The sequence below is a fragment of the Saccopteryx leptura genome, chromosome 1 (genome assembly GCF_036850995.1).
Source record: "Saccopteryx leptura isolate mSacLep1 chromosome 1, mSacLep1_pri_phased_curated, whole genome shotgun sequence".
In the NCBI taxonomy this organism is placed as follows: Eukaryota; Metazoa; Chordata; class Mammalia; order Chiroptera; family Emballonuridae; genus Saccopteryx; species Saccopteryx leptura.
Genome location: NC_089503.1, coordinates 306,606,310 through 306,633,451, shown reverse-complemented (window position 1 = coordinate 306,633,451; position 27,142 = coordinate 306,606,310). Strand labels below are relative to the sequence as shown.

General features: G+C 48.9%; 1 protein-coding gene across 10 annotated transcripts in view; it reads left to right on the top strand.

The window, feature by feature from the left end:
* LARGE1 (LARGE xylosyl- and glucuronyltransferase 1) overlaps positions 1-27,142 on the top strand; it is a 556,826-nt gene that overhangs the window by 225,504 nt on the left and 304,180 nt on the right. For all 10 annotated transcript variants that reach the window (XM_066358245.1, XM_066358239.1, XM_066358243.1 and 7 more), the window contains one exon: positions 20,238-20,539. In XM_066358245.1, the coding sequence (XP_066214342.1) occupies positions 20,238-20,539 (302 nt within the window). The remainder of the gene's footprint in view (positions 1-20,237; positions 20,540-27,142) is intronic.

The window sequence follows — 27,142 nt, the reverse complement described above, 5'->3', positions numbered from 1 at the left end:
TGCCCGAGCAGGTTGGAAAGGTCTCTCCAGGCCTCAGCCAGCAGATGGTGGTCGTTCAGCTGCCTGCCCACCGGTCCCTGTGTATTCCTGGTCTTTGTTCCTGCAACTAATGTAACATTCGAGAGCCTTCTCATGTGATGAATGTCAAGGAAGAAAGGTGGGCCTTTCTTCCAGCAGGAGAAAATAACTCTGGCATTTCAGAGCTCTGCGGACCTTGTTTTCCTTCAGTTCTGCCTTTATCCTCGTGATAGGAAGATGCTAATGCTATCATCTGCCACAGGTGTCTGTTTTTACTACTAAATTAAATAAAATGGTGCAGGAACATTTGCTAATCATACCAGTAATCCCAATGAAGTCCTGAGTGTCTTCACTTAAGAAGAATATTATGTCACATGTCTAGAAGATTCCTTGCCTTAGCTAGGCTGTTCTCATAGATGACTTCTTTTTCTTCTTCTTCTTCTTCTTCTTTTTTTAATGCATTTTCCAAATAGCCCTGTGAGATAGACAGAAAAGTGTTCCCCGTTAATTGAGGCTCAGCAGTGTGAAATTACTTGCCCAAGGTTAGCACAGCTGGCACCCCTTCTGTTTCCTCCTCTGTCCGGGCTCAGTTGCTTCAAGGGAAGGCTTGCCTTGCTGCTTCTGCTGCTGCTGCTGCATGGGTTCAGAAGACTTCAGAAACACAGCCTGAGGCCTCGGGACTTGAGGTCTGCTGAAATGTTTCATGGGGAAGGGCAAGGTCAGCCAAGGGGTCTGTGTTGACGCATCAAGTCTCCTCTCCTGTGTGTGACCTGTCTTTATTTTAGGGGAAGACCTGATTCCATGCACCCTTACTCATCACTGAATATGTACACTACTTCAAAGATTGTGCACGTGATAAGCAGCGAACTGTGCATAGAACCAATCTCAGAGATTGTGAGCTAGGGAGAGGGAATCCTGTTTCTCTCTGGTCCTGCTCATGCAGAGCGGACACAGTGACCATCCCTTCTCTGCCTGCATCACCTCAATGTGAAACATCGATGGACGAACGCACCCACGGATGCTCCAGACTGACCGCCTCGTGGTCTAGCGATATAAAGGAGTATTATTTTTTATCAGAATTCAGTGACCTCATGGGAGGTCATTTTAGAACCAGTATCCACGGCTTATGGGAAAAATAGCTTAACTGATGTAATAACATAAATAATAAGAGTCTTCACCAGGTCCTTATTGCACACCTCGTGTAGGAAGCTAGGTGCCTTCTGTGCATGAGCTCACTTATTTTTTCTCAGAGTAAGTACTCAGTGTAGGATTCTCAACTCACCTCCACGGAAAAACACATCCATTAACCAAGCGTCCCTCCATTCTTTCTGGTCAGAGCCCACTGCACGTGGACGCTCCGGGCTGTTGGCCTACTTCCTAGACCTCTTTGGCCTTGTCCAGCTCATCACTTGAATTGTGTGCTTAGCAAAAGTCTCTTTATTATATTGCCAAGCCTGTTATGGTATATCTTCATCATATTAAATAATCTAGTTATTATTATACATAAAGCAGGGAAATGTTACTATAGGAGGAAGTATTTCTATAGAAGAAACCCTATGTTATATATTTTGGAACAATGACCTAAAGGCCAATTGCCATAAAAAAACAGCTGTCAAAAGTGAAATGTAAGCAAGACAACTAAAAAAAAAAACAATGAGTAAAGGGTAAAACTATGAGAGAGATACTGTATTCTGATTACTTCATAAGTGTCAATTAAATTTTCCCTACATTTGAAAGACACCAAAGCTGAAAATATTTGACAAATTTCTTTGCAGTTTAAGCAAGAAAGGCATTGTAGATTTTCACAGTGGGCTCGTTCTTATAGAAAAGGTCTTAGCTTATTGTCAAATGAATGCATATTTGTCGATTATAAATCAGAATGAAGTCTTTGTGGAACCCACATACCCTGATGGTGCTACGTGTGAGAGGGTCCTGGCGGAATCGTTCCTCCCATTTTGCAGATGGGGGCACTGAGGTCCCCCTGACAGCCACAGGCTTCAGCAAGAATGTAGAGACCCAGAGTTAATAATTTACATTGTTGTGGGTTTTTTTCTTTATCCTGTTGTCTGCTTCTGCTTTGAGAATGTCACGGGTATGATTTTAGATGGCTTATAAATTTAGACAGCCCTGCAGCTTCCTTCCTACAGCCAGGTCGTAGTGTCTACAGGTAACACTGTTATTTTGAAGTCCTTGATTTCTCAGCCATGCTAAGGCCAGTGTCCTCACTGTTCTCCTGGGAGTGGTGACTTCTGTCTGACTGGCATCCTTGCCTAGGAGAGGAGAGACATGCCAAACAACTCCTTTCTTCCTCCCAAGCCAAGATGAATGTCCAAACAGAGATAAGCCATCAGGCACTTGGAATTTGAGGCTGTTTGCATTATCTTCCAGCCCCTTCATGGCTGAGGCTTTGTCAACGACAGGTGCAGAGATTGAAAAGTGTCAGGAACATGTGAGGAGCGTGGGAGCCTTCCTTCTGGAGAAACTAATAACTGTTCCGTCACCCAGTAAAACAAGCCAGGTGTGTGCGTGCGCGCGGGCCTGGGTGCGCCCCGCTGGTGAATCACACTCCGTTAGAGACAGGTGTTGTAGTTGAAGGCCTCCTTCCTTGTCACATCTGGAGAGGTCTCTTGTTTGAGCTCTGGATTTTGACGAACAGTGTATTTCGGGATGTGGGTTTATTTCTGTCGAATGGCCTGGCTTGATTAGTGTGGAGATGCACATGCAAAGCCGACTGGGGCCCCACCCCATCCAGACCTCCGGAGCCGCTCCCTCTGAAGTGCCCTCTCCCTCTCCTGTGGCTGGAGAGGGAAGTGTGCTTTGCAAATGCAAGAACAAGTTTTGCTTAATAATTATCAGCTGGAAATTCTATTGATGAGCAGCTGAAGGTGTTGTGGGCCTTCTGACCCATCTCTGAACACTGGTGACTGCAGATCAAGGACCTCTGATTCCCCCCAGTTTTCACTTTTCCACTTCTATGGGGCCGCAGTCTGGCAGCTGAGTCTTCCTGACCTGTTAGTACCTTTTGTGTGTGTCTGTCCTCACCTCCTTTCTGTTGTTTAGGGTAGGCTGCAGAACAGATCCACCTGTATTCTCCAGGGTGGGATTGCTTATAGCTCCTCACATTCCCTGCAGTAGCTCACCTGCTTAGGCACCTGACAGCATCCTTTTCAAAGGACATAGGACACTGCGAAGATAGGATACCCAGGATATCCAGATGAAGATATCAGGGAACTTTCTTCCTTTATGCATCTCCATTCCTTTCCTTCTGTGTGTACACACTTGCCCTGCGGGAGGGCTGATGGTCAATTTGGGCTGCTCTGTCAGTTTCGCCTGGTCCAGTGGTGCCTTCGAGTTCGGTGGGCTTTCAGCAGTGGTATTATTTAGATGCTCTTAGTATTCATCTGTCTGCAGGAAGTTCCTTACTTTCTTGATTCTTGTTGAAACTGCTCTGCTTCTGGTCTCTCTTGTGTGTCCCCTGCTTGTCACATGGGAGTGCAACCTTTATTTCCTGGAAAGAGCTGTTTGGAGGTAGAAGGCAGAATGAAAACAGGATTTGGTAGGCGGGAAGGGAGGGTGATCAGTTTACCCTGCTCCTTCTACTCTTTTTAGAGGAAGTCTTGGCAGGTTACTTAAGCTCAATGAGTCTCTATTTCTTCTTCTTTTCAAAATGGGGGCAATAAAACCTACCTCAGAATATTGGGAGTTAGATCATGTATGAGACTCAGCCAGACTGGGTGGTCAGTAAGGGAACCATAATGATGATCTTCATTTGAGATCCAATTTCTATCAATGGGCTATTCCAGTAATTGCTTGTATTCATTGGTTTAGTCATTCAGGGCATTCATTGAATGCCTACTGTGTGCTTGGTTCTAGGCCTAGAGATACAACAGTGGATGAAATAGAGACACCAAAGAGCCGTCCCAATGTTGAGCTTGGAGATAGGCAGCTAAGAAGGTGGAGGCGAGGGGAGCAAGGGTCGTGCTGTGACAGGTGCAGTGGAGCAGAACAGCCAGGGGAAAGAGCGAGAGAGGGCCCTGGCTGGAGGGTGGGCAGAATGGGGCTCTTCAGGCTGGTGTGCAGATTCTTCTCTGAGGATTGGTGGTGTTTAAGCAGATTCTCTAACTAAGACGGTGGAAGCCAATAGCAAGTGCCGAGGTGTATGGCCAGTAGTCGCAGCCGTTGTGGCCGTGCACATGCAGGTTCCCATTAGATTCAGGCAGATGGTAAAGAAACAGTGGAGCCAAAAAATGGTGGGCTATTCCTTTATTCAAGACTCATACTGGCCAACGAGCAAATACACATAGGTCTCCCAAAGCCACTGACATATTCTCCAGTTCCACAACCAGGAGAATCTTCTCTGGTTTTTCCTAGAATCAAAGGCCCCCACCAGTCTCAGTCACCTCTGGTTCCCCATCTGCACACCTTCTCCCTTCTCCTCTCTGCACAAACTGGCTTCCCCTTCAGCACCCTGCCATCTTGGCTCCTCCTTCAGCACTCTGTGTGCTCTCTGCTCTACTCTGCCATCATGGCCTCTTCTTCCTTCTCCTTCTTCTTTTTAAAACTTGTTGGCATGAAACCCCTCCTCCAGCAAACATTAGCATAACAATGGCCCTTCCCAAGCAGGAAAGTAATTAGCAATTTCACAGACCAGTGCCATTTTTAACAATAAAAGTGAGCAAACTCAAATAACAGAAATTTTACAAATTTATTTGCCCAACATGAGGCCCCGAGGTGGGAGAGGTCTTGGCATATATAAAAAATCATCTACAAGGCCAGTGTGGTGGGTACAGGAAGACAGGAGGATTGTGGTAAGGTCAGAAAGATCACTAAGGTTAAGGTTTTCCAGGGCCTTGTAATCCACTGTACGGTATTCTGGTTCTACGCCTGATGCAGTTTGAGCAGAATAGTGATGGGATCTGATACCCATTTTTAAATGTCATCTGGCTGCTGAGTGGATGGAGACTGTCTGAAGGAGGATATCTGGGTAGGTGGGAACTCTGTGAGCCCAGGTGAGCAGTGGTGGGGGCTGGGGCTGGGGCTGGAGCTGGGGCTGGAGCTGGGGCTGGGGCTGGGGCTGGAGCTGGGGCTGGGGCTGGGGCTGGAGCTGGGGCTGGGGCTGGGGCTGGGGCTGGAGCTGGAGCTGGGGCTGGGGCTGGGGCTGGAGCTGGGGCTGGGGCTGGAGCTGGGGCTGGAGCTGGGGCTGGGGCTGGGGCTGGAGCTGGAGCTGGGGCTGGGGCTGGAGCTGGGGCTGGAGCTGGGGCTGGAGCTAGAGCTGGGGCTGGGGCTGGAGCTGGGGCTGGAGCTGGGGCTGGGGCTGGGGCTGGAACTAGAGCTGGGGCTGGGGCTGGGGCTGGAGCTGGGGCTGGGGCTGGAGCTAGGGCTGGGGCTGGGGCTGGGGCTGGAGCTGGGGCTGGGGCTGGAGCTAGGGCTGGGGCTGGGGCTGGAGCTGGGGCTGGAGCTAGAGCTGGGGCTGGAGCTAGAGCTGGAGCTGGGGCTGGGGCTGGGGCTGGGGCTGGAGCTGGGGCTGGGGCTGGGGCTGGAGCTAGGGCTGGGGCTGGGGCTGGAGCTAGAGCTGGGGCTGGAGCTAGAGCTGGGGCTGGGGCTGGGGCTGGAGCTGGGGCTGGGGCTGGAGCTAGGGCTGGGGGTGGGGCTGGGGCTGGAGCTGGGGCTGGGGCTGGAGCTAGGGCTGGGGCTGGAACTAGAGCTGGGGCTGGGGCTGGGGCTGGAGCTGGGGCTGGGGCTGGAGCTGGAGCTGGGGCTGGAGCTGGGGCTGGGGCTGGGGCTGGAGCTGGGGCTGGGGCTGGAGCTAGGGCTGGGGCTGGAACTAGAGCTGGGGCTGGGGCTGGGGCTGGAGCTGGGGCTGGGGCTGGAGCTGGAGCTGGGGCTGGAGCTGGGGCTGGGGCTGGGGCTGGAGCTGGGGCTGGGGCTGGAGCTAGGGCTGGGGCTGGGGCTGGGGCTGGAGCTAGAGCTGGGGCTGGAGCTAGAGCTGGAGCTGGGGCTGGGGCTGGAGCTGGGGCTGGGGCTGGAGCTAGGGCTGGGGCTGGGGCTGGGGCTGGGGCTGGAGCTAGAGCTGGGGCTGGGGCTGGAGCTGGGGCTGGGGCTGGGGCTGGGGCTGGGGCTGGAGCTAGGGCTGGGGCTGGGGCTGGAGCTAGGGCTGGGGCTGGGGCTGGGGCTGGAGCTAGAGCTGGGGCTGGGGCTGGGGCTGGGGCTGGGGCTGGAGCTGGGGCTGGGGCTGGGGCTGGGGCTGGAGCTAGGGCTGGGGCTGGAGCTGGGGCTGGGGCTGGAGCTGGGGCTGGGGCTGGAGCTAGGGCTGGGGCTGGAACTAGAGCTGGGGCTGGGGCTGGGGCTGGAGCTGGGGCTGGGGCTGGGGCTGGAACTAGAGCTGGGGCTGGGGCTGGGGCTGGAGCTGGGGCTGGGGCTGGAGCTAGGGCTGGGGCTGGGGCTGGGGCTGGAGCTGGGGCTGGGGCTGGAGCTAGGGCTGGGGCTGGGGCTGGAGCTGGGGCTGGAGCTAGAGCTGGGGCTGGAGCTGGGGCTGGGGCTGGAGCTAGGGCTGGGGCTGGGGCTGGGGCTGGAGCTGGGGCTGGGGCTGGAGCTAGGGCTGGGGCTGGAACTAGAGCAGGGGCTGGGGCTGGGGCTGGAGCTGGGGCTGGGGCTGGAGCTGGGGCTGGGGCTGGGGCTGGGGCTGGAGCTGGGGCTGGGGCTGGAGCTAGGGCTGGGGCTGGGGCTGGGGCTGGGGCTGGAGCTAGGGCTGGGGCTGGAACTAGAGCTGGGGCTGGGGCTGGGGCTGGAGCTGGGGCTGGGGCTGGAGCTGGAGCTGGGGCTGGAGCTGGGGCTGGGGCTGGGGCTGGAGCTGGAGCTAGGGCTGGGGCTGGGGCTGGGGCTGGAGCTGGAGCTGGGGCTGGAGCTAGAGCTAGAGCTGGAGCTGGGGCTGGGGCTGGGGCTGGGGCTGGGGCTGGGGCTGGAGCTAGAGCTGGGGCTGGGGCTGGAGCTGGGGCTGGGGCTGGGGCTGGGGCTGGAGCTGGGGCTGGGGCTGGGGCTGGAGCTGGGGCTGGAGCTGGGGCTGGGGCTGGAGCTAGGGCTGGGGCTGGGGCTGGAGCTGGGGCTGGAGCTGGAGCTAGGGCTGGGGCTGGAGCTGGGGCTGGGGCTGGGGCTGGAGCTAGGGCTGGGGCTGGGGCTGGGGCTGGGGCTGGAGCTGGGGCTGGGGCTGGGGCTGGAGCTGGGGCTGGAGCTGGGGCTGGGGCTGGAGCTGGGGCTGGGGCTGGAGCTAGAGCTGGGGCTGGGGCTGGAGCTGGGGCTGGGGCTGGAGCTAGGGCTGGGGCTGGAGCTGGGGCTGGGGCTGGGGCTGGGGCTGGAGCTAGGGCTGGGGCTGGAGCTGGGGCTGGGGCTGGGGCTGGGGCTGGAGCTGGAGCTGGAGCTGGAGCTGGAGCGGGAGCGGGAGCAGGGTGGAAGGAATTGGTATTTGGGATGTACTTGGAAGGTAGGTAGAGCCAGCGTTCAAATATATTGCTAATGCAGTATATGTGAACATGAGAGAAGAAATTCAGGAATGAGCCCAGTGTTTTCAGCCTGTGCTATGGGAACAATAGAGACCCCATTTGCTGAAAGAGGGAGCAGAATGTTTTGGAGGCAGGAACCAAGGGCTCTCCTTTGGATGTGGGGACAGCAAGTAACTGCTGAGTCATCATCTCTTTCCACAGTGGGGTAGGCACATCAGAATGTCCCTTCCTGATTGACATTGTGTGAAACTCTTGGGAAGCAAGAGTGATTCAGGATGGCCCCTGCCTCCACAGTATAGTGTCTGCCCTGAACAGGAGTTGAGGGAGCAGATAGGCATGGTATGAATGAAGCTAGGGCTGGGGCTGGGGCTGGGGCTGGAGCTGGGGCTAGAGCTGGAACTAGAGCTGGGGCTGGAGCTGGGGCTGGAGCTGGGGCTGGGGCTGGGGCTGGGGCTGGAGCTGGGGCTGGGGCTGGGGCTGGAGCTGGGGCTGGAGCTGGGGCTGGGGCTGGAGCTGGGGCTGGGGCTGGAGCTAGGGCTGGGGCTGGGGCTGGAGCTGGGGCTGGAGCTAGAGCTGGGGCTGGGGCTGGAGCTGGGGCTGGGGCTGGAGCTAGGGCTGGGGCTGGAGCTGGGGCTGGGGCTGGGGCTGGGGCTGGAGCTAGGGCTGGGGCTGGAGCTTGGGCTGGGGCTGGGGCTGGGGCTGGAGCTGGAGCTGGAGCTGGAGCGGGAGCGGGAGCAGGGTGGAAGGAATTGGTATTTGGGATGTACTTGGAAGGTAGGTAGAGCCAGCGTTCAAATATATTGCTAATGCAGTATATGTGAACATGAGAGAAGAAATTCAGGAATGAGCCCAGTGTTTTCAGCCTGTGCTATGGGAACAATAGAGACCCCATTTGCTGAAAGAGGGAGCAGAATGTTTTGGAGGCAGGAACCAAGGGCTCTCCTTTGGATGTGGGGACAGCAAGTAACTGCTGAGTCATCATCTCTTTCCACAGTGGGGTAGGCACATCAGAATGTCCCTTCCTGATTGACATTGTGTGAAACTCTTGGGAAGCAAGAGTGATTCAGGATGGCCCCTGCCTCCACAGTATAGTGTCTGCCCTGAACAGGAGTTGAGGGAGCAGATAGGCATGGTATGAATGAAGCAGGATGCATAAACAGCTAGGAGGAATGTAGTGAGTCACTTCCTTACATCCATGCTGTAGGAGGTTGCAGGGAATCCTGTGACAGGGAAAGGAATGGAGTGGGCAGCTCAGGGTGAGCGGAATAGAGGAAGCTTCTTAGAGGGGATTTTGCAGGGAGCTATCACAGAGTCAGTGGTAATTCCCCAGGTGACAGTGCCTACAAAGGACATATACGGATACTTATTGCTTATTCTATTGACAGTCTTGCCAGCTGGGAACTTCACAGAGGGCTCATCACATGTGGGGGCTTTGGAGATCCTGGTCGGGGAAGATCACTGGTTCTCCGGGGTACTCTTCAGGACCAGGAGGCGGAGTCGTGAAGGGCAGGAGCTTTCAACAGAAAGTCCAGGAAGTCCACAAGACTGGAACAACCAGGGTTTCCTCTTGACAGAGCGGCTTCATCCTGCCCATCCTGACACGGCCTCTGAGGCTAGCCCCCTCACAACAACCTCAGTGGGCCTCTGTCCTGCACGGGGGCAGGAATTGGGACCTTGTACTCGGGGCCCCCCATCCAGGCATCTCTTGTGTCCTTTGTGTCTGTCTGTGCTCCTGCACCTAGCCCATGCCAAATCTCAGCTCACCCAGAAAAACCCTGACTTTGCTTCAGTGGAATCAAACTGTTAAAGGGCCTTAATTTTATTCTTCTTGCTTCCATGATTATTGTTGGAAGCCCCATATTAAAAAAAATAAAATACCATCTTCCCAGGAGGAAGAGGTAGAAGAAAATAACCATTTATCCAAAGTGGAAACAGTAGGTTTTGCTTAATAGGTATTAGCACGGTATTTCCCCCCAAATATCTACCTTGCTGTTGGTAGTGGCTTATCTTTGCTAAGTGCCCATCCTGATAAAGCGTCGTTTCCATCAAGCCAAGCTCCTGATTAAATCTTCTCTCCCCTCCCTTCTTCCTCCCAAATCTGTCCCCATAAAACTTCATTCTTCATTTCTGATCTCCCCCAAAGGGATAGTTTGGATTTGTCGGGAAAGGGTAAAGAAAGGATTGATAAGGGTTTTTATTTTCTCCTTTTTACCCCCTGCCCTTGTTTCAATGTAGATACTGATGGGAATTGGAGTATAACTGTCAGTCAAACCAATAAAGGGGGTTGGAGCCTGTGAAGAGGGACCAGGAGAGAAAAGGAGGGCCATCGTTTATAGGCGAGGGATTGCTCGGGCAAGCTGCTGCGTGTTTTCTCTTGTTTTTAATTTGCAATTGAGCCGAGGATGATCACATTGATTTAGGTGACTTGGCAGTTCGCAGGAAAGGGCTGCTGTGGAAGGGATCAGCCACCCTGACAAAAATACTCCCTTCCTCTTCTCTCTGAAATGGGCAGACTGGCCTTGACAGCAGCTGCGCATGCATCTGGTTGGCTCCTCAGCCTTTGCTCACTTCAACCAAGACAAGTCAACAGCCCGGTTTGCCTTTGATGGCTGACTTTTTCTACCAGTCTCCTTTCCAGCTCCTTCCTTTTGGTAACTCATCGGGTTGAACTGTGTCATGAACACCACAGGCCGGAGTCGGGTGCTCCTGTGGAGAGGTGTGGGTGAGGGGTGGTGGCTTGATCTCAGAGCCAGCTAACTGCAGGAGAGGTTTGTCAGAGGGCCCAGAAAGTAGGATGCACATCAAGTCCGTTCTCATGACAGGGGCAGGGGTTCTTGTTTCTCTCTGTTCATCCTCACTGTCTGTGCAGCCCAGGGGAGCCCTTTGCTCAGGTTGGGCACGTGTATAATTTCAGGTGCCATGACCAGGAATGGGCTGCCCACTCACTGTCACTGACTCACAGGCTGAAGAACACTCTCTAGATGTCTAGTCATGTCTTGCATTCAGCTTTCCTCTTACAGTCCCAGGGCAGAGAAGAATATCAGAATTTGAGGTTGCTGGTGGGATGCCCCCTCTGCCCCTCCAGGAGAACAAAGCATCATAATTTGTATCTGTTCGAGTTAAAGGCACTCTCATGATGTAAGGCATGCATTCCTTTGGATCCTTTTTGTGAGTCCCTTACTCTCTCCCATAGATCTGAGTTTCATTCTCGTATTCCACCCTGAGATAACGTGGTCTGGATGCACCTGGGGAGGGTAACGGAGCGGGAATGGGTGGCTCTGGGTATGCGGCTTCGTCTGGAGTCCCAAAACAGCTGCTGGGAGCCATTGAAATCTTTCATTCCTCTGTGATCTGAACTGGATTTTTGTCAATACTCCCCATTAAATAAAAAAAATCACCAGAACCCTTTTTTGGTAAATAAACATGGTCACCCAGAATGACAGTGTGTGGTTTATGGCAAGTATGAATTTACCTATTTAGAATCGTATAGTTTTCAACATCCTCTGTGCGACACATGTGAAATAGACCTTAAAATCTCGTGACAGGATTGTCCCATGTGACTCTCTTGATTTGAATAAAGAAAAAAAGTAAGACCTTATTAAAAATTTTTACTGTAAAATATGATTCCTGCTAGAATGTGTAAATATGATTTACCACTCTTGGAACATACTAGTGAGATTTTAGAAGGGCTCTGAATATTTCATATAAAAATTACACACATTGCTAACATTAAAAAAAAAATAGATCAGTGGAAACATACTTATGATCTTGAGTGCCGCCAAAGAGACTTGAGAAGAAATGCTGGAATATTTCTGGGTCTGATTCTGCATAGTCAAGGGCTAAGTTGATGACCTGGATGAGCATGCTCAGTTCATGCTTTCCAAAGGATACAAATTATTGTTCTTGTTTTGTTTTTAGTTTTGATGACTCTACCAATGAAGAGTATTATGCCCAACTGTTACATGTGTATGAAATATGGCATGAGATACCATGAACGGGGAAACACTACTTTCACAAGCTCAGCCAGTGAGACCAACACGAGAGATGGGTGGCTATACCAAAAGTGGTTGACTTTATTGAGCTAATGGTTGGAATGTGGATGTATTGTATTCTCACATATTGGTTGATTCTCCAGATTTGGAGGGAATATCTATCTACTCAAGGTTTCTGGGAGACATTGGATTGTTCTTGTTTCAAACCAGTAGTAGTCTACTAAACTGTCTGGTAATCTCAGGGAAGAACTTGGCTCACTGTCAAGTTGGTCAATTATATAAAAAATGGAGCACCATAGGCCCTGGCCGGTTGGCTCAGTGGTAGAGCATCAGCCTGGCATGCAGGGGTCCCGGGTTTGATTCCCGGCCAGAGCACACAGGAGAAGCGCCCATCTGCCTCTCCACCCCTCCCCCTCTCCTTCCTCTCTGTCTCTCTCTTCCCCTCCCACAGCTGGGGCTCCATTGGAGCAAAGTTGGCCCGGGTGCTGAGGATGGCTCTGGGGCCTCTGCCTTGGGCGCTGGAATGGCTCTGGTTGCAGCAGAGCGGCGCCCCAGATGGGCGGAGCATCACCTCCTGGTGGGCATGCCGGGTGGATCCCGGTCGGGCGCATGCGGGAGTCTGTCTGACTGCCTCCCCGTTTCCAACTTCAGAAGAATATAAAATAAGGAAAAAAAAATGGAGCACCATATATGTTATCTTCTGCCTTGGTCGGTGATGATTTGAATGCTACTGACCAGAGCCTTCTGCCCATGCTAGGCTCCCTGGATACGAACAGAAATAAGGTTGGCCAGATTTAGAAGCAGGAAGACTTAGTTTAGTTACTGTATTGTGAGGACAGTAGTTCAAAAACCAACTGTCTCCAACTTTCAGAACTTAAGATATTTAGCAAAAAAAAAAAAAAAAAAATCATTGGAAGCTCTGACATCATTGAATTTCAAGTTTCAAGGGGCAAAACACTGATATCATTGCTCATTAGGGTACATTTCAGCACTTATAGCCAAAGCCCAGCCACAGAGATGATGGCAAATTGATGCTAAAAATGTCTTCATTTTCTTGACTTAATGAAGCTCTTTACGACGAGGTTCTGGAAAATAATTTCACGGAGAAACGTCCAGTCGCATTTAGCCTGTTACAGGGAACAAACCTCGGCTTGTTTCCCAGGCCTGTGGTTGCAGATTCTTTTGCGAAGCTTGTGGGGAACTCTTTTTCTTACTGTTGTTCCATCTTTGCCAGAAGATCTCCTCCAAGGTCTTTGCTGGAACTCGAGTTTGTTTCGAATGCCAAAGAGAACTTCCAGAAAATCACTCCCGGGGAGTTTGGGGATGCAGCATTCTCTGTTTATCCCATAACGAGTGCGCAGCCATTGTGCGCCATCACCACTGTGTCCCGCCACCCCCCACCCCGCAACTCCTGCTCCGCAATTCTGGACCATAGGAAAATGGCTCCGCAGGGGACTGTGGCTTACTCTGACTTGTCAACTGCTCAGAAGTAGGGACACAGCTTGTCACGTGGACATCCAGTGCTCAAAGTTTAAAAAACAATTTTTTTTTTAACATGAGAGTTTGAAGATCAAACAAAGTTTTCTAAATTTTCTGAAATAATTTTGGCTACAGTGATTATTTTGCAATTTCAAAGAGCATCAAAGGAGAAAGCTTTTACGTGAAATAAAAGGAGGGCTATGTGTTTAAAAATATATTACAAAATGCTTACTTGATGAACACAGCTTAACGTGGAAGGGGAGGAATTGGAGAAATCGTTGGAGCAAAGTGCCCTATTGGAAGCTGAAAGGGTCTGGCAGCTGAAGTCGTGGGCCCTGATTTGAACAGAGTTCTCATCCCAGGAGGAGAGGGATTAACAGGATCAAAACAGCCCCCAGCACGTAGGAGCGAGAATACAGGGCAGCATAGGTTCTGGGAAATCAAGTAGGTCCTGGGTTACTCATGGGGATCTGTCTGTTCCTGGGATAGGAAGCAGAGCCCAGGATCTGAGCCATACTGGAACTGGAATTCAGTGTGACAATGATGAGACCTCCTTTGCATTTAAGCCAGTTCCTTAAATTTGCCTGAAGGAGCCACCAGATGTGCTTGCAAAGGGGGTTTAGATGTCTCAGCCGGAGGATTGGGGGAAATGCCGGAGCCAGCGTTTCTCTACCTTGACTACACATGAGACTCTCCTAAGAGTGGATACTTCTACAAATGCTGATAAAATGTTTCCAAGGATATCTAATGGTAGCCAAGGTCTGAGAGCCACTGGCGTAAAGGGCCAGAGATGAAGCTGTAGCAATAACAGCAAATCAGATTCGACTTGTTTGGAGTGGGACGAATAGGAGACATTCAGGTTAGAGGCAATAAGAACAGTGGTTCTAGAGCCAGTGAACCTGGGGTCAAGACTCTTCCTCTGCCATGTGTTGCTGGGATGGCACTGAACACGTTAAATCATGTTTCTCTTTTTCTTTCTCTCTTATTTGGCAGGTAGGGAGAGGGAGAAAACTTACTTCATTGAAGTGTTGTGTAAACTAAAATGAGGTGATACAAAGCCACCAGGAACTCGGTAGACACTGACCAAGTGTTTGTTGAATTTGGTAAATGACCTTGATAGATGGAGTTGCTTGTGTACATTGTCAAAGTGCAGAATGTGGGGGCAATAGGATCATCACTTAGATCAGGGGTCCCCAAACTACGGCCCGCGGGCTGCATGCGGCCTCCTGAGGCCATTTATCTGGCCCCTGCTGCACTTCCGGAAGGGGCACCTCTTTCATTGGTGGTCAGTGAGAGGAGCATAGTTCCCATTGAAATACTGGTCAGTTTGTTGATTTAAATTTACTTGTTCTTTATTTTAAATATTGTATTTGTTCCTGTTTTGTTTTTTTACTTTAAAATAAGATATGTGCAGTGTGCATAGGGATTTGTTCATAGTTTTTTTTATAGTCCGGCCCTCCAATGGTCTGAGGGACAGTGAACTGGCCCCCTGTGTAAAAAGTTTGGGGACCCCTGACTTAGATACTAGCCCTGGCACCTGTGACTGAGGCTGGCGGAGCAGGGTACGACTCGAGGGAGGGAGACTAAGCAAGAAGACCGATGTTCTAGGACAGGGTCTAGAACTAGCCAAGGCCTGCAGGCCGAGGCCAGCCTGGCACTTGTTTTTATACATGAAGTGTTACTGGGACAGAACCATGCCCATGTGTCATGATTTTTTGTGGCTGCTTTTGTGCCACAATGGCAGAGTCCAGCACTAGCATCAGAGACTGCATGGCCTGCAGAGCAGAACGTATTTACTCTCTGGGTGTAGAAAAAGTTTGATGACCCCTGTTTTAGGAGAAGATTAACAGGCTTGGTCTGGGATGGCGCATTTGAAATAGGATGAGAGAAGCAAGTTCTTCAAACATCAGGAAGGAGGAATTGGCAGGCTCTGGTGGCAGCTTGTACATGAGGGGATTTTGCCATATGAAGGTTAGGGAATGCAGTGTCTCTATCACGGATAGAGTGGTGCAGGTGAAGTCTGGGCTTGGTGTCCAGGATCTTGGTGTCCTTAACTAGAATGACCCGTGTACATCTAGGTTCTGTTGCCACTGGCAGAGGCTGGTATGAGCTCCCTACATGGGTGGCCGGGGGGCTGGGAGGTCCTCTCAGGTCCTGGCCCTGCCTCTCTCTTCATGAAGGGTGGACATCGCACAGCGCTAACCACCAGCACTCAGATCCAGACATGCAGTGCACAGGAGATTGACTCAGACCGCCACTTAGGACATTCTGGGTGGCACGTCCCTCCTCTCGGTCACTAACCATACTGCAAGGAGGTTGATTTTCAATTTACCTTTTTTGTTCTGCATCTTAGATGTTTTGATTGTTAATTCAGAGTATTCATCTTGAGCAGATTCAGAGTCAGGCCTGATGATAAGTTTATGTTTGTGGGGAAGTTTTGGAGGGAGGAGGAAGATGTGTACTATGGTTTTGAATAATGCCTTGTTGGGCATTTTAATCCCAGTATGGGCTGAACTGCTGATCAACGCAGGTAGGCATTATGTGACAGAGGTGCACCGTGTGTACAAACAGACTGTGTATATGTAGAAAAAATAGACACTTGGAGGACAGGTAAAGGAGAAGCAAGGACAAAAGGGGCTCAAAAATGAGGGACTCCATTTGCTCTTGTTTTAATCTGTGCTGTGTGGGCTGGCGCGGGCCAGGGGGGGAGGTATGATTCAGCCTGATGCATGCAGGCATACTCGCCAGTGTCCCCCAGTTTGCATGCGGGGACACTGACTCACAGAGAGGTTAAGTGCTTTGCCTAAGTGCCTTTATTAGTAAGTGAGTGGCCAAACCATCATTTAGACTCAGCTTTTACTTGCTTCACATCTCAGACTCCTCCGACTCGACTTGTTTGGTTTGTCTCACTTGGTTATCTGTCCCTCTTTTCACAGCATTAATACGATGAGGTCATTTTAGTGTAAGGTTTGCTAGATCTATTTCTTCAGGCCATTTTCTTAAAAATGTTCCAGTCTTTCCCTTTATTCCCTATTCAAATGCTTTAATGAGTGCGCCAGGGCCCGGGGATAAAGAGAGCCCAGATACTGGGCCGTGGCACTCTACGTGTGACCTATAAACTGTTGTTTGTCCCTGTGTTAGGCAGAGTTCTCCAGACCAGTAGGGTGTGTGAGTGTGTCTGTGTGCACATAGAACAATTTATTATAAATAATTGGTTCACTTGGTTATGGAGATGGTCTAGTGTCCCAAGGTCTGCAGGGTGAGTTGGCCACTGGAAACCCAGGGAAGCCTTCAGTGTAGTTCTAGTCTGAAGGCCAGCAAGCTCCAGACCCAGGAAGAACCAGGGTTTCAGTTCAAGTCCAAAGGCAGGAAAAACAAACAAACAAAAAATAATGTCCCAGTTTGAAAGCTGTGAGGCAGGAGTAATTTTCTCTTCCATAGGGTAGGGTCAGACTTTTTTGTTCTATTCAGACCTTCAACTGATTGGATGAGGCCCACCCACATTAGGGAGGACAGTCTACTTTATTCAGTCTACGGATTCAAATGTTAATCTCCTCCAGAAACACTCAGAATAATATTTGACCACTTATCTGGACACCCCACAGCTCAGTCAAGGCAACACAGAAGAAGAACGATCACAGCTCCCAAACTGTTACTGGTCTGCAACAAGATGAGGGGATTGAAATTTTAAGTATATGTTTAGAAACTTCTAAGAGCAATTGGACATACATCAAGCATGCAATCAGATGACCTGTCTTGATGAACAGAGTATAGACAAATTTGTTGAATTCAAGTGATATATTGCACACGGGGCAAGCTAGGTACTAGGCATTGTATATGAGGACCAAATTTTTATCCAGGATAAATTGGAAGGGGCGCACTTTCTTCACCACTGATTGAGAGATACTGCTCAGCTGTTTCCATAGGCCCCAAATCCCACGTGATGGGCTTTATAGTGATGGTTTGTGCACAAAGCAGGGGAGTGTTCTGGGAGAGACCACAGCCCTTGAGACTTCCCAGAGAAGTACAGAACATATCTAAGGGGCCGGCCTCTCTCTGCCCTAACCCTCCTGCCTGCCTCCCCACCCTCCGAGGGTTCAGAGAAGCCGTAACAAAGAGGTCCCGAGCCAAAGAGACGAGGCGTCCAGGAACAAAAGCAAGAGTCAAGCTAGATAAACGCAGAAGGAGTCATGCACTTGGTAGAGCAACAGACCCCGCTTGTGTGAACTCCGGGCCATGCAGCGTTGTGTCAGCTGGGGTGGAGACGCAGGGTCCGTCTACACAGTGCCAGCCGAGAGGGGCCTGGAGCACACCTCCACCACTTTCCCTTTCCAAATCAGAAACTGGCTGCGATGAGAAAAGGGTCAGCTTGAGATCATGTAAAACAAACACACAAATCAGAAAGTATAATTTGCCATTTATGAAGCATGGTGTATGTGCCAGGCACTGGGCACAGCATGAGTGCTGCCTTTCCCAATGAGACCTCCCCTCTTTGAGGCCTGGCATTTACCATTCTGTGTGTCTTCATTAGTGACGCATCTACAGAGCTTTGAAGTGCAGGACGTCTTTGAGAACAAAGTTTGGGTAAAGCCAGTTAGGATGCTTATTGTATCTCCCCTCCAGTATCCCTGGAATTGTAGTTGCTTAGGGAATACATTTATAAGCACATAATCAAAGAGTTAAAATTTAGTTTCTCAGAAACATGTAAAGTGTAGAGCTTTCTGGAGAGGAGTGTGGGAGGGGTAATGAGACCTCCATGGGAAACCTGCCTGATTCCACATGATCCTGGATGAACTTTGACCTACTTAAGGCTGAAGGCAAGAGCGTTCAGAGATGTCGCATGTCCAACTCAGCCATGGTTTGTTGGCTGCTTGCTCCCATATACCACTCAGAAAATTTACAACCTTAGACATTACCAACTCACCTTAACCTGTGATGTCACTCACCCTCACTAGGAAGGACTTGGAAGAAGAACTTCACACTGAGCAACTCCCGGTGATGGGCACAGTGCTTGGTGCCTCGTATTTTGGTATCTTATTTAAGCCTTCTCTCAGCCTTGTAAGGTTAGCATTTCTGCTCCCATTTCACAGAAAGGAATACTGAAGCTCAGCGTTTAAGTAACCCCTTCAGAGAACACGCTTTGAGTTCCTATTTGTTGTCAACTTTGTGGGCTCCCAGAGTTTCTGGGATTCCTGCTCAAATGTTCCAAAAGACCCCGTGCCCCAGAACAACTGTGCCTTTTCACCTTGATTCAGATCACCCTGTACCACAGTGGGAACGTGGCATAAGCTCGTAGAGTCTCAGTTTCCTCTTCTGTAACAGGGGCACCACTGCACCTGCTTGTGCTGTGCTAACCTAAGACACGCAGCACAGACATGCGACAGGTGCTCCACGGAGCTAGGTGCTCGTCTTCCCCGCCCCCTGCTCGAAGGGTTGCTGTCCTTTGAGAAGACACAATTGCCATTCGCTGCCTATTCTTTTTCATTCTCGGTGAAGCTAATTTGATTTGACCAAACAGGGAGACCGGTTTCAAAAGCCTGGGTCAGAGCTTGTAATCGGCTGGCTGGATGACAACACAACCCTCATCAACCTGTGATTTCACGTCCTCACACAGCACTCACCTCGCCTTTGATTTGTGGTCCAGGACCGTGAAATTCAGCAAGTCATGTTCTCTGCATTGATGGGAAAGGACCAGGAGCTCAGGCATTTAACCCGGAGGAGGCTCAGAGGGGAAAGAGGAGTCCTGTGTGTGAAGACCAGGCTGTACATCAGAAAGCCCCAGACAGCAGCACTGCAGCTCCCAGCGCAGGTGAAACCTGTGGGGGGTCAGTCACCACACTCTTTGATCCTCAAGTTTTGTGAGTCGCACACATTCTCTGGGACAGTTTGGAAGATTAGTGGGATCTGGGCAGGAAGTAGAAAAACTCCGAGTATGAAAAAAGGAGTGTTTTTGGGGCAAGCGGCTGAGAGAGGGTAGTTGGCTGGATGTGATTTTTGTTTGGTTGTCTCTGAGGCAGTCACAGTGCAGGCGGTTCCTGGGATTTCTGGGGCATGGGAGCAGAGGGGTGACACCTTTCAGTGTGTCTTGTGTTGTTGGGGTTCCTGAAGGGTAAAGCATGCTTGAGCCTCCTGTACACCTGGTGGCATGCTAAGTATCCTTGGGAGAAGAGGTTGTACATGAATAATTTTTGAAAACTCTGTGGCTTTCTGTATAGCCCACTATGAAACTGCATCTAGGTGGAATGTGAATGGGCCTGGGCATAAGAAAGACCTTGGTACGCATCTGACATCACTGCACTCGGTGGTGTGACTTTGAAAGGCCTACTTCTCTTCTCTGTGTATGATTGTTAAATGGGGCGGTGCTGGCACTCAATAATGGAGACTGCTTTTCTGGGAAAACTTTGAGATTGATTACAGTCCTACTTTCTTCTTCCTTGTTGGCCTTCATTATTTTACTCTTGGCATGGACAAGCACAGCCACCCTTTTGGAATTGATTGAATATGATGATAATGATAACAACAAAGATAAAAAAGACTCAGTTTTTGTCCTGATTGAACTCCTAGTCTTCATGGAAAACATTTGATAAATAATTTCCCAAATACAGTATGACAGATACATGGTTTTATTTTATTGTTGTTTTGTTTTGGGGGTGCTTATGCAAAAAATACTTTTGGGATATGCTGAAGGATATTTTGCTTACAATTTGAAGGCTTCCCCTGGGAAGTGATGCTTCTGCAACAGGGGTTTGAAGGATTAATAGGAGTTCACATAGGAAGAACTAAATAAATATAATCATCATTAATATTTCTTCTTTTTTTCCCCTCTTCTTTTTTATGCCCACTTCCACGTGATCCTAGTCCTCACCTCCCTTCCCCTTCCCTTTCTCCTTCTTCCCCACCTCTTTCTCCTCCTTCACATTCATAATGCTTTATTGATAACAAGATGTCTATCTAGTAACACGCCAAGTAGGGAAAAGAAGACAGTGCATTTAATTAGGAAAAATTGTATTATGATTTCCTTCTCGAAATAGCATGTTAGTTTTTATCACCGTAATAAGTCATTCTGTTCTCAACTTTCTTCCCAGTTCAGCCTGGATGCATTTATTTGTAACCCACTTTCCATCTGTTTTCCCTTGTAAATGGGACTGTGAAAGGAACTTCGCTATGCAGTACTGGCTGTCTGGGGTACATAGAGGGGCTGGGGTGTGTTTCATTCCGGGTTAACTCCTTCCTGGTCTTTTTGTACCCGCAGATGGGAAGCCCGTGTCTCTGTCTCCGCTGGAGTCCCAGCCGCACAGCCCCCGGTACTCAGCTTCTGGCCAGCGGGAGCGGGAGAGCCTGGAGGTGCGGGTGCGTGAGGTGGAGGAGGAGAACCGTGCCCTCCGCAGGCAGCTCAGCCTGGCCCAGGGTGGGGCCCCAGCCCATCGCCGTGGCAACCGCTCCAAAACCTACTCCATGGAGGAGGGTACTGGCGACAGCGAGAACCTTCGTGCTGGCATCGTGGCAGGCAACAGCTCCGAGTGTGGGCAGCAGCCGGTGGTGGAGAAGTGTGAGGTAAAGAGCACCTGGAGCCATCGAAGGCCCACCTGTCCCCACCCTTTGCAAATACTGCCCTAGAAGCACCTCCAGGTGCCTGGACAGGCCTGGGTGTGAATCCAACATGGTCACTAACTTTGCTGTTTGGCCTGACAAATTTTTAGCCTCTGAGCCTCAGTTTTGCCACCTGTAAATTGGGAATAAGAAAGCCTACACTACAGAGATAGTAGTAAATGGTACAAGCTGATGGAACCCGCTTCTCATTTCTTTGTGGTTCTGTTCAGGGTTTATACACCTAGTTGTCATCCTGGGGACCCCTATGGCTTAGACTGCAGTGTGAGTTGTGCCCCTGGGGTTGTGGCTCTGTTGGGCAGCTTCCTTGGGTTTCATTCTTACCTTATGAACAGCTTCTGCAATTCAGAACCAGAGACCGGTTGCTTATTCAAGGTTTGAACTTTTATAGCTTGATATAATGTCCCCCCTTTTAGAGTATGCTTTATCTCTTAGTAACTCTTTGGACATTTGGAAAACTTACCCACCCCCTTTTCCTACCACCCCTCACTCCCCTCATTCATGTAGCCATGCTTATGTGTCTCCTAAATACACACACTCTTTCCCTCATACTCATTTCCTGCTTCTTCTAGTTCCCATGGAAAGGAATTAGAGCATCTCTGTTCAGAGGAAGACTTTTTGACACACACACAAGCCTGAGCTCATATCCCAGCTCTGGTGGTTTATGCTTGAGCACTTGAGCAAGTTTCCTGACCTCTCTGAACTTCAGATGTCTTATCAATAAATTGAGAAAATAATACCTGCTTTATGGAACAATTGTGAGAATTAAATGGGATGTCCATATAAAGGCACAAATAGTAGCCTGGTATGTAAGTTTCAATTATGGGGCATTTTAAAATTATTTTTAGATAGACATAGATATGTGCTGTTTGTTTATTTCATTTCCTGGCCACGTTCTCAGAATGTTAGACTTCAGATTTTCTGAAGAGAAAACACTTTGCAAACTATAATCTGCTGTCTATGTGAATGAAATTATTTCTAATATTGGTGATACCATACAGTGTCACAAGGGGATACAGGGCTTATTATCTATTATCTTTCATTTATTCATTCATTCATTCAATACTTACTGAGCCTCTGTTAGATATCTCACATTGTACTCTGTGCTGGGAAATAGCAATGAATGAAAAAGACACAAATTTCCATTTTTCTGGTTCTTGTATTCTTAGGTGGGAAGTGGAGAAAGAGATAATAAACAAATAGAGAAATGCAAATGTCAATGGTGATAATACATGTTTGTTCAGTCCTGCCTACACGCCAGGCCCAATCTCCTTAATCTTCCACAACTGTGGACAGTGGCCCATATTACTTAACATCTCTATTTTACATCTTTGAATATGGGTACTTGGCAATGTTCACAATTCCCTCGGCCGAGGCTAGTTTGGGGAGGGCCCTAATTTGGGGAACTTCTGTTCCTGCCTGGGGGAAGGCCTGTTTGATTTCTTAGGCTCTCTGCTCTCAGGCGATGGTCACGGCATCAGGTTGGAGTGGGTGATGGAGTTCTGCTGACTAGGTGGGAAGGCCTAAATGGAGAGCTTGTCTCCTTAGTGTATTTACATTAATATGACCCAATCCTACTCAAAAAAATGACAAGAAAATTAAAAATAGAAAAGGAAAAGGGAAAAAGGGGGTAAATGTCACTCAGGAAAATGAGGAATTTCTCTTTCTGTCTAGACAGCAGCTTACCTCCCCTGGGCATGTTACTGAGAGGTAAACATTTTACTTTAAAGAGGACTTCTTTCTGACCTGACCCGGCATTGGCGCAGTGGATAGAGCATTGGACTGGGACGTAGAGGACCCAGGTTTGAAACCCCAAGGTCGCCAGCTTGAGCACAGACTCACTAGCTTGAGTGCAGGGTCGTTGGCTTGAGCATGGGATCATAGACATGACCCTATGGTCACTGGCTTGAAGCCCAAGGTCGCTGGCTTGAGCCCAAGGTCGCTGGCTTGAGCAAGGGATCACTCTGTCTGCTATAGCCCCCCAGTCAAGGCACATATAAGAAAGCAATCAATGAGCCCTGGCCGGTTGGCTCAGTGGTAGAGCATCGGCCTGGCGTGCGGAAGTCCTGGGTTCGATTCCCGGCCAGGGCACACAGGAGAAGTGCCCATCTGCTTCCCCACCCCTCCCCCTCTTCTTCCTCTCTGTCTCTCTCTTCCCCTCCCACAGCCAAGGCTCCATTGGAGCAAAGACGGCCAGGGCGCTGGGGATGGCTCCTTGGCCTCTGCCCCAGGCGCTAGAGTGGCTCTGGTTGCGGCAGAGCAATGCCCCTGAGGGGCAGAGCATCACCCCCTGGTGGGCAGAGCATCGCCCCCTGGTGGGCGTGCCGGGTGGATCCCAGTGGGGCGCATGCGGGAGTCTGTCTGTCTCTCCCCGTTTCTAGCTTCAGAAAAATACAAAAAAATAAAAATAAATAAAAATAAATTAAAAAAAAGAAAGCAATCAATGAACAACTAAGGTGCTGCAATGAAGAATTGATGCTTCTCATCTCTCTCCCTTCCTGTCTGTTTCTGTCTGTCCCTCTCTCTGACACTGTCTCTGTAATGTCCAAAAAAAAAAAAAAAAGAAAATGAAGAGGACTTCTTCCCTCAGTATCCCCCAAAATAGTGTAGGAAAAAGACCATTGGCTTTTGAAGATTAGAGACATGTGAGTGACTCCTGGCTCAGTCCTAGCTTAATAGCATTAAGTAAGTTATATCACTTTTCTATACTCAGTTTCGTTTCCTTGTTTGTAAATCACAGATGAAAATCAAGTTCCTGCCTCATATCATTTGGGTGGTGACAGTGGTTATTAGAGCTCTAGGCAGACTCCTAGATAGTTGTGTTAACATTAGATTTCATTATGGATTTATTGGGTTGGGGAATAAGTTCGTAGCGTTTTTATATTTTCTTTTATTTTACAATGATTTGTTTGCTGTTTGGCAAAGGGTAAGTATTCATTCGATAAAGCTCTTTCTGCTCTACAAAACTATGTTAATTGTATTTTTGAGTTATTTAATTTTTTATTAGTTTTGAGGCTTAGAAATGGAATACCCAGGAGGCAAAAATCAACATTTTCGACACCTGCTCTTCTTTGCTTTTCATCGAGGTCAAAAAGCTGCCGAAGCAGCCCGGGACATTTGCGACGTGTATGGAGAAAGTGTCATAGGCGAGTCTACAGCACGGAAATGGTTTCAAAGTTCAAAAATGGCAACTTTGACGTCGATGACACGTCCCGCAGCGGAAGGCCTTCTGAATTCGATGAAGAACTGGGAAATGCTCGAAAAGAATGCCACGGTCAACAAGGAGCTCTACATTGCCCAGCTACACCGCGTGAATGAGGCTATTCGACTGAGAAGACCTGATCAACATGGTCAAACTATACTCCTTCACGACAACGCCAAGCCCCATGTTGCACAAGTCGTCAAAGCCGCACTCCAAGAGCTCGAATGGGAGGTCCTTCAGCATCCGCCGTATTCTCCGGACCTTGCACCGACCGATTACCATCTTTTCCGCTCCCTGTCAAACCATATAAGGGCGTTACCTTCGATAACAAAGAGGTCCTTAAAAACTGGCTCAACAACTTCTTTGACACCAGACCAGGCGATTTTTGGTGGAACGGCATCAACAAATTGGTCGAGAGGTGGGAAGAGGTTGTAAACAGCAACGGCGAATATATAATTGATTAACTTATTGATATAATTATTGTTTTTTGTTTAAATAAAAGTCTTCGGTAAAAACGCTACGAACTTATTCCCCAACCCAATATTTTAAAAATCCAAAAAATAATGATTTTGCATCTTATTTCTTTTTATGTTTAAGAAGTCTGGATGCTTTTGGTATAGGGCTGTCAATGTTGGGCAGTCAGGCTCCCTCTATCTTTCATTTAGCTTGCTTGACTACATTCTCAAGGTCGTCTCATGATCCACAAAGTTCATCAGAGCTTCAGTCATGTTATGTTGTCCACATTCCAGCTGGCAGGAAGGAAGCAGCATTAAAATGAGGCATCGAAACTTCCTTTAAGAACAAGTCTTACAAACTTCACAGTCAGTTCCTTTTAGAACCCATTTGTAGCACTTTGTTGCAGGACTGCCTTTAGCTCCCATATAGCTGCGAGGGAGCCTGGAAAAGAATAGATTTTATTCAAAGAAGTCATATTCTCTATTAACACGTTGGAGTTCTGCTTCTAGAGAGAACAGTTATTATGATTACAGTGAATGTTCTTTGACAGCTCGTGACCCCCAAACTTGATCGTGCATTAGAATTACATATCAAAAGTTCATATTCATGGTACCTACCCTGGACCTACTAATTGAGAATCTCTGAGAGTAGGTCCCAAGAGTATAACTATCAAAAAACAATCTATTCAGGTGATCTTAGATAGTGGAGACTGTTGGAAACCACTGCTTGAAGGCACAACATAAATACATAATGGGGTTCTCTTTATTCCCTGTGCTCCTTGAAAGATAATGCAGGAATATGGGAATTCAGACCTTGAGGTTGCTGATTGTTGCTATAACTTATTTTTCAGTCTTTTGACTTGCATCTGAGAATTAGATTATATTTGTTTTTGTTTTTCTTTGTGTTAATTGATAATGTTACTTCTTAGACCCTTATAAAGTTATTTTTGGTAGACTGTTCTGTGATGAGCCCCTGCTCCTGTTCAGATGTTTTGTAGATGAGTTTGAAAGTCTTGATCTCCTGGCATTTTATTTCAAAGCGATCTACTCTAGGTGTGCTTCACCTTGAGATGCTGGCTTCATACTCATTAGCATATGCTTCCTCTGTCTCCATGGCTTGGTATCGCATACATTTTAGTTAAAAAGCCATAGAAAGCTAACAAGAAATGTCAGTCAATGGAGTCAAAATAGAAGCCTCCCTTCATCTGACATGTGGTGGTTACAAGTGTTGAAGCTAGTCTTGACATGCTGTCAGATGCAGGGCCCCATAACCAAGGACGTCACCCTCATCTCTTGTTGCACTGAGACTTCTCTGGGGTATGACAAGTATTTCTGAAAACTCTTCTGTAATGATGCCCAGGCTGTCAGCTGAGATATCGGGTGAAAAAAGCAATGGGCCCTCGCTGGTCCTTGTGCTCTCTTATCAGTTCCTAATGATGTGGTTTTCAACCAGCTGCCCATGTTATCCATGCCTTCCTGTTGTCAGAGCAGGCCTGCTCCAGAGAGGGGCTGGTTTCTGTGTGCCTTGAGCAGAATGCTTCTCTTTGATCTCCACTTGTGCCTGTGTGTGTGTACAGATACATACATTTTTCTTGCATTTCTGGTCTACTTTGGGGCTGAGCTATGGTACCGCAGGAAAATCACTGGACCCGGAGTCAGAGTTCTTCACCAGGAGTCTTTGCCACTCACTAGCCGTGTGACCTTGGGCGATCCAGGTATTCCCGCGGAGCCTGTTTTATCACTGTAAAATGAGATTGTGTTTTTCCCAGTGCAGTTGTGAGGGTGAAATGAGATAGCAGGTGGGAAGTTAACTCTGTATGAGTGTCACATATACTTATGACAGCTATTCCCGTTTCCTGTTGCTGTCTTGTAACAAATCACCTAAAACATAGTGGCTTCAAACACCAGTCGTTTTATTGCCTCTCATAGTTTGTATGGGTCAGGGGTTTGGGAAGCGCTTAGCTTAGTGGTTCTGGTTTGTTCTAAGTTTGTGGCTGGAGCTGGAACCGTGCGGGCCTGAGACAGTGGAGGCTGGCCTGGCATCGCTTTTTCCTGTTGTAGTCTTGGGGCCTCTCCATGTGGTCTCTACATGGCTAGTTTGGGCTTCCTCACAACATGGTGGCTCCAGGGCAGTCAGCTGCTTTAAGTACAAATACTCGTGAGCAAGGTAGAATGGAAGCACTTTCTGACCTGGCCTCAGAAGTCACATAGTGTCCCCTCTACTGATAGTGTAGCCCCATTAGTTGAAACATTCACAAAAGCCCGCCCAGTTTCAAGGGGGTAGAAACACACACCCCATCTCTCAGTGGGAGGAATGTCAAAGAATTTGTGGACATACTTTAACACTGCGTTGATTGATAATGTTACAGAAAGTGAGGTGGATCTCTGATGTCAGACCACCTTTAAGGAAGTGTCTCTTTTCCTTCTACTCTATGCTTTGAACTTTATTACTTAGTAGCAATGCCTTTAAAGTGTACCAGACACTACCTTATATAAAATATCTCATGAAGTTCACAAGACATACTTTCTTCCTTTTGCAAATTAGAAAACAACTAAAGGTGAAATAATTATTTCAAAGTCACACAGCCAGGAAGAAGTGGAGCTTGCGTTAAATCTAAACAGTTGGCTTCCAGAAGCTGTGCTCTGAACCTCTGTGTTAAATACTCTATGAATTACCGCTCTGGGGACCCACACTTGCATTGGCTTCAGAGCCCCAGTTCTTACTGGGTGCCTGGCTGGCAGGTGTCTCACCTCAGAAGGCTTCTGGGTAACCAGTTAGGATATGTGGGTCGAGTCATCTTTCACACTGGGGACCCCAGCAGCCCCTAAGGGTTCTCTTTTCTCAGTAGGTCTCCATAAGAATGTGTCTATTCTTTTAAAAGAAGCTGGGCT